We start from the raw sequence: 7,536 nt of genomic DNA on the forward strand, positions 1-7,536 counted from the left end.
TTGGTAAAGGTCACTCAAGCTACACATGTTTCTTGAACTACCATAAGTTTGCTAATCTTCTACTCTCTACCACTATTATGGATATAAATTCCAGTATAAAGGCAGAAATGAAAAGCAATTAAAGAAAGAACAGGGAGAATTCAGATTGCAATTAGAAGCAAGAAAAGATAAGAAGAAATTGATTTTTCAATGAGTGGAAGATTTGGCACAAAAGATGATACATGATTGGATTCCGGCCATTCTTTTCTACTTCTCTTCTTCTCTCCAAACATCATTTCAGAATTTTAAATTCCAGTTTCCAACAGATTTCAACATCTTGTTCCTGAAACTTTGTATTTTGCTGGTCGTCTACTTTTATAACTGTTCCATACTTTTAAGCTTAATACTCTCAGTTTCCAACCTAGCAAAACATTCCATTTACTCTTCATGAAAGTTCACTCTCTTTGTTTATCTGCAATTCTTAGACATTTACATATTTCTGCAATTCACTATGCACTTCAGCCTTCCTCCATTCCTGCAGTTTCTGCATTTAAACATGCCGCTAACTCCTTTTAAGATTCAAGTTTCTCTGTTTGCAGTTCTAACATGATTTCCTGTATTCCAGCTTGAAATGATACTGTTATTTTAGCATTCTTTAACTGAATGACAGCAGTAGAGTTTCAACTTGAAATCTAAATTCTATGCATTCGACTAACTGCAATTTCAGTAAAAATCAGAAAACAACTCAACATCTACCGAATTCCAGCTTTTTTCAGCTTTAAAGTTGCATTGCATATATCCTTTTGATTAATGACTATCCCCCTTCATTCATTTGACAAACCAAATACCTCACTTGACTTTAACATTTCAAATACTTGCTTAATCTGATCAAAAAGTCAAGAGTTTTATTAAATCCAATTCCAAACAAACAGATTTTCAGAGATTAAACTCAAAGTTTTAGTTCTCTGATTCAGCAGCAATTTCACACTTAATAACTGTCTGCTTGCTCTATTTTTGCAATTTCCAAACAGCAAGAACATCTAATTTGAGCTTATTTCTGCCACAGATTTATCCCTAAGCTCACTGTTCATATCATCCTCTTTTCTTTTTCTCTCTTTTTTTTTAAAAAAAACTTTGCCTTCTATTTAAATCCATTACTCAGATGCTCTCCCCCACACTTCAACCATTGTCTGTCTCAGACAATTCCAACATCAGAATATAGCACCAGCATTTTAAATTTCCAGCAATACCATAATCCAGAAATATCAGATTCGACAATTAACAGATCCAGCATATAACAGATTTCAGCAATGCACAATCACAGAAATTCCCAGATCCCAGAATCAACAATATTATCACAAACTGAAACTATCAGCAAAACTGCAAAACATATTCCAGTAATTTCAGAATCCAGCATTTGTCAGATAAATACCAGCATTTATCAGATAACAAAAACTATCAGAATCCAGCAATTTCCAACTTCCAACATCTATCAGAAATCAAAAACTGCAGATGATGGTTAATCAACATCTGCTGAAACAGGGGTTTTAGTAAGTTCAAACCTTTGTGCCAAATTCCATCATTTCCAGATTTCAGCATATAACAGATTCGGCATGTACCAGATGCAGAAACTGAACATTTCAGAACTGATATAATCAGGCAACCCTCTATTTACTTCCAGAAACTGAACATTGTTTCCAGGTCTGAAAAACCTCTAGAGCTTCAACAGAACTTGCAGATCCTGATATTCTGTATTTACTTCTATATGTTCTCCTTGCTGAAACTATTTTGTGATCATAAACAGAAAATAATTCCGTTTCTGTATCCTTTCCTGTATCAGTATTTACAATTGGTTTGTTGAAAGAATTTCAAACAAAGCAATATAAAACTTCATCAGCTCATCACAAATCCTGCTAATATCTCAGAATTGGCACTGAAAAGATCTGCCACTTCAGAATATCAAAAATCCTGCTGGAGCATATTCAGAATCACAATAACAATATCTTCCATAATTGCAACTTACTGCTCTGGAAAGTATCAATAAATTGAATTCTTCCTTAAAATTGACACAGCTGTTACAAAAGATTTCTCTAAGAGTGTTCTCAAATATTTCCAGCAATCACATAATCTGAGAAAATACAAACTCAGCTGATGAAAATCAAAACAGCATAAGCAATTATCAGGTTTTTTTTTTTTGCCATCAACAAATTAGATCAAACTCTCATCTTGATATTCAATGAATACTTGAATTGAATAAGATCCACCGAAATTTACCAACTCATCCAAGCTATTGATACTTTCCTCTCTCTTTGAAACATTTCAACTTAGTTATCAAACACAATCCAACCAACACCATTTCACAACTTCTCTAATACAGTAATCTGATTTCTGAATTCTTCGATCACCAGCAACTCACATTCTGAATAAAAATTCAATTCGCTAGCAGAAAACAATTCAACTAAATAACCCCTGCCTGAATCCGAAAGTCATACTACTCCTTTACACCAATTCTGGACTTGTTTGGTAACTCACAGCAGGATTACAAATGAAGATTATTTCAATTAACCAACTGTACAGCTCCATTAACTGATAGAGTGCAACCAAACATCCTTCCCCCACACTTCAACTAAAACATATTTGGCCAAAACATCCATCATATAACATCAATTGTCTCCAAATCCAAGAAAAAAAATCAAGAAGAAAACAAAGATACGATGGCAACAAAGAATAAAAACAAGCATAGTGTGGAAAAAGGAATATAAAAGATATACCTTCATACATGAAATTTAATCCAATAATTGTGGCTTTGAAAGAATAAAAGCAAATTCTAGAGTTGCAATAACATGAGTGCATCACACAAAAGAAGGCTTAAACTCACTAGGTACAAAAAATTATCATCTCAATTCATCAATCTAGTTTCCGTTATTAGATAGTAACCTCAAGAAAAATAAAAGCCCAATCATGACAATAAGTCCAAAACTAAACCATCAAAAATAGCTAACTTCCTCTATTACTAACATATTATCGAAAACATGTCAAAGGGATGCCATTTACTTTATTCCAACTCTCTAAACATGCAAAAAGAACAAACTAAAAACTAACGTGCAAAAGTAAAGAATTATTATTTGAATGAAAGCAAACAAAAGACTAAGTTGAAACGAACTCCCCTTTAATTGGGTAGATAGCTCCAATGTGCTTCACAATCTCCAATTCCATCTTGTTGTTGACTTCATGAAAAAGTTTAAGTCGATGCCCATTCACCTTGAAAATATGGCCCGTAGACTCCTCCCTAATCTCAACAACTCCATAAGAGAAAACATTAGTAACAACAAAAGGTCCTTCCCAACGAGATCTCAACGTACCTTTAATCAATTTAAGTCTTGACCTATATAAAAGCACCTTGTCACCAATATGAAATTCCTTACCAACAATATGCTTGTCATGAAAATTCTTGGTCTTCTCTTTGTAGATCCGTGAGTTCTCATAAGCCTCCAATCGAATTTCTTCAAGCTCTTGGAGTTGTAGCTTCCTTTCCTCTCCTGCTAGGTTAGCCTCAAAATTGCAAGCTTTCACGGCCCAAAATGCTTTATGTTCAATCTCTACCGGGAGGTGACAAGCTTTACCATACACCATCCTAAAAGGAGACATCCCTATTGGAGTTTTAAAAGCTGTCCTGTAGGCCCAAAGAGCATCATCTAATCTCTTGCTCCAATCCTTCCTGTCCGGTTTCACAGTTTTTTCAAGAATTGACTTCACTTCTCTATTAATTTTTTGCTGTGGTGGAACATTTGAAAGTTTTGAAGACCAAGGTACTTGATGTCACATTTGTATGTTCAAATACAATGGTTCAGTTGAATAGCTAATTGTACTATTAACTATTTCCCTACATGCTTCTGTTAGCATATAGGAGCTATTGATAAGCAAGATTCATTAACAAAGACAAGCTTGACTAAAAAGATTTCAAAGTTGCATGCAACTTTTTTATATTGCTTAAAGGAGCTAGGAGCATGGCTAGCATTGAAGGTATGTGCTTCCAGATTATTTTTTCCTGCTCATAGCATTCTTTTAGAGATGATGGTTATTTTGGTACAGGCAGCAAAATCATTAACATGCAGTCAAAACTATCTATTCTTTTGGGGTCAGAATGTAGATGAAGCTGGTGAGAATGCAATAAAAGCCTTTATTCAAGAGGTGTTTCAGGTCCTTTCATCCTAGCTACCACAAGGTTTAAATTTTAATGTAATATTTCTAGTTGCATATTTGATATTTCACAATTTCTCTTGACCTGCATCTAATCATGCCTTTACCAAATCCTACCATCAGTTTTAAGACACCATCAAGTTTAGGTTTGAAAAGACTATTATTAACAGACATATTTCTTCATGCATGATTGACAAACTATGTTTATCATGCATCATCTTCCTTATGAGTCAATAAGATGGATAACACTAAGATTTGATTCTTGGATGAAACCCTTTTAAAGGGCCCTTCAACTTGTCATTTCAATTCAATTCATAAGTTTAAGCATGCAATTCATTGTTTGAAAATGTTAAAGCGAATAGCCTTTTGAACATGAATGTGGAAATGCAATCTGGTTTGTTTTGACACTCTTCTTTTGACAATCTAGTTGTCCTTTGACATAATAAATATTTTTTGTAGGAAAGCTGACGTTGTGCAATCATTGTATTGAAGGTGTACACTGTTGATAGAGAATAAAGATTTGGAAAAAAACGTGTTGGTAGGCCCATTTGGCTATAATGATGGAAAAGTCAGAATGCATTGCGATGAAGATGCTGGAAAGAACAACGGTACATATCTCCACGAACTCATCTTATGCTTGTTTAGACGGAATGATGTGATGAAAATTCCTTTGGGCAAAACAACCATGCTATATACTGCTTTAAGTCTTTCATCTCTAATCTTCGTAAAATCTCTTGGATTATAATCACTACAAAAAAAACTGCATTCTGCGACGAATTTTGCGATGAATTTCTTTAAAAAATTCGTTGCAAAAGAGTTTGCGACGAATTTGGCGACGAATTTAAATTTGTCGCAATTAGGTCATCGCAAAATGCTCCGACGAAAAATCCAATTTCGTCGCACAATTCTGCAACGAATTTTCAAATTCATCGCAGAATTCGTCGCCAATTGGCGACGAATTTATTCGTCGCCAATTCGCAAATTGGCAATTGGCGACGAATTATAATTCATCGCCAATTGGCGACGATTTTGGTTTGTCGCCAATTTTCGTCGCCAATTGGCGACGAATTAAATTCGTCGCCAATTGGCGACGAATATAAATTCGTCGCCAATTGGCGACGAATTCTGCGATGAATTTGAAAATTTGTCGCAAAACTTAACTTACGATAGAATTGCGACGAGCCTATTTTCGTCGCAAAATTCGTTGCAAATTTGCGACGAAAATGATTTTCGTTGCAAATTTCGTCGCCGACTAAATTTTTTTTTTCTAATGCTCATTTTATTTATTGGTTATCCTGTATATACATTTACATATCGATCCAATCAAATCGATTTATAACATACAAACCTGTCATATACAATCCATAACAACATATATAAACATCCATATATAACAACACATAAATAACAAACAATACATATCAACATCCATACAAAAATACAATTCATACAAAGATCCATATCAAAATCCATAATGCATGCATCCAAATGATACAATCCATACAAAGATCCACAATAGACATGTGTATATGTCTATTAGTCTAGCTAACATGATATACAATCATAACAATCCAGTAAATCCATACAAAGTACTGATATAAATATATCGGAAGACGAAGAAAAGAAAGCATGAAACATCATGGGCATGTGTGCTCTCCGAAGACTCTACATCCTGGAGAAGGGATTGCACCTGAAGGTTGCACCTGAAGGTGAGGGGGCTGCACCTGAAGGAGTGGGACCTGCATCACCATGACTACTGCTACTGCGTCGACCACGTCGCGACTGTAAGAAAACATATTAGGAAGTATATTAGAAAATATAAAATTATTTGCATAATGAAAATGCTTAATTAAAAACTTACCATCATGGATGTCTGTAAAGGGTGTATCCAAATAAAATACACAACCAAGTCAGGAGAAATGATCTATAAGAGAAAAAGTACAATTAAAATATTATAAATCTATTTAATAAATTAAAATTTATTGGGTCTCAAGATTGGGTCTCAAGATCAGTTCCAAGAAACTTAATATTGGGTCTCAAGATCAGTTCCAAGAACCAGAGAAGAAAAGCATTTACATGTTTAAATATCACAAAGGTCCGATTCTGAATAGTTGACATTCACAGAGCAAATGAAAAAGCAATTATCAATCATGAACCATTTGCAAAATCCAAAGATTTCAAAAAATAAAATTTTCTTCAAACCTTCAAGAACTTTTCTTTCTTTTCATTGTCTCCTTCAGCAACTGTGCCACTTGCTGCATGCCCGGAAAAGCAAAGCTTACTCTGGAAATTCACGTGAAAATATCAATCATTTTCAAATACAACTTGCACAAGAGAACTTAAAACAACTGGAAAAGTGTCCTTAATCAAGAAACTGCATATGGAAATAAGAAAGAGTTACCAAAATAAAAACTATAAAAGCATTATATATATAGTGTACATGAGATGATGTGGTCCAACAAATATTGAAATTATTAAATGAGAAACACCAATCAATGTGTAGTTTGCTTTATGCTTATAAATCATACAATACCTCACTGTTTTTTTACATACTTCTAAGAAAAAACATAAGTTATTCCTCGAAAAGGGTTTTAGATAGCTAAATTTGTTTACTTTAATGAAGCCACTGCTCACTTTGAATCTTGCATTTGTCATTGCTGCATTTAATTTTGGTTTCATCTTGCCAAACTATAAATAATCAATCATCTTTGGACATGTATTTACTATTTTAACATATTTTCCCTCAAAGAGTAATAACAGTAGATAGATGTTCGGAGTAAAAGCAAGAATCCAGCAACTATGTTAACACCTAAGGACTTAGTTAAGCATTGAGCTTGCACATTTAAGTGTAAAAAATTAAAGGGAAAAAAAACAACTTGCACATTTCAGAATAAATTTAGGCATGTGGACAGAAACGTTGGTAACATAGAGTAAAATTCCCATGTATCAAAAAGGAAGCAGAAACATCACCTAGTCTCGGCTCCTTCAAGATCCTGACACGCCGAACAGCGCGAGAGCCTAGAATCCTAGATATGACCATGATATAACCTGAAATTCAATGGCCATCAACAACTTCCAACCAAATGGGAGCCAAAAAGAAGAATTAGCACCGGAGCCCTACTCTTCCGCTACACTTGTTCACTGTTACGTCAGGGTATAGGATCGAGAGATGGGACTGATGCAGCGGGTCACTTCTTTGCGCTTCGGCAGGGAAGTCGGCAGGGGAAGACGGAGGATGGGGTAAAAAAAATTAGGCCCTACTAAGCCCTGGGCCCTGGGCAGTCGCCCTAGTTGCCCTGGCCCAGGGCCGGCCCTGGCCGAGGCATGGATCTCGAAGGACCAACAGATGCAGCAATA

The 7,536-nt window shown here is 35.0% G+C and overlaps 1 protein-coding gene across 1 annotated transcript; it reads right to left on the reverse strand.

Moving 5' to 3' along the window:
• Positions 1 to 3,126: 3,126 nt before the first annotated feature.
• Positions 3,127 to 5,930, reverse strand: LOC141846935 (uncharacterized). Its single transcript, XM_074734957.1, has 2 exons — positions 5,883 to 5,930; positions 3,127 to 3,753 (listed from the first exon to the last, which is right to left on the reverse strand). The coding sequence occupies exons 1-2, from the start codon at positions 5,928 to 5,930 to the stop codon at positions 3,127 to 3,129; spliced, it is 675 nt and encodes a 224-aa protein (XP_074591058.1).
• Positions 5,931 to 7,536: the final 1,606 nt, after the last annotated feature.

This window comes from Curcuma longa, chromosome 16 (assembly GCF_044706935.1).
Source record: "Curcuma longa cultivar G26 ecotype Majalengka, Jawa Barat chromosome 16, ITB_CL_G26_1.1, whole genome shotgun sequence".
In the NCBI taxonomy this organism is placed as follows: Eukaryota; Viridiplantae; Streptophyta; class Magnoliopsida; order Zingiberales; family Zingiberaceae; genus Curcuma; species Curcuma longa.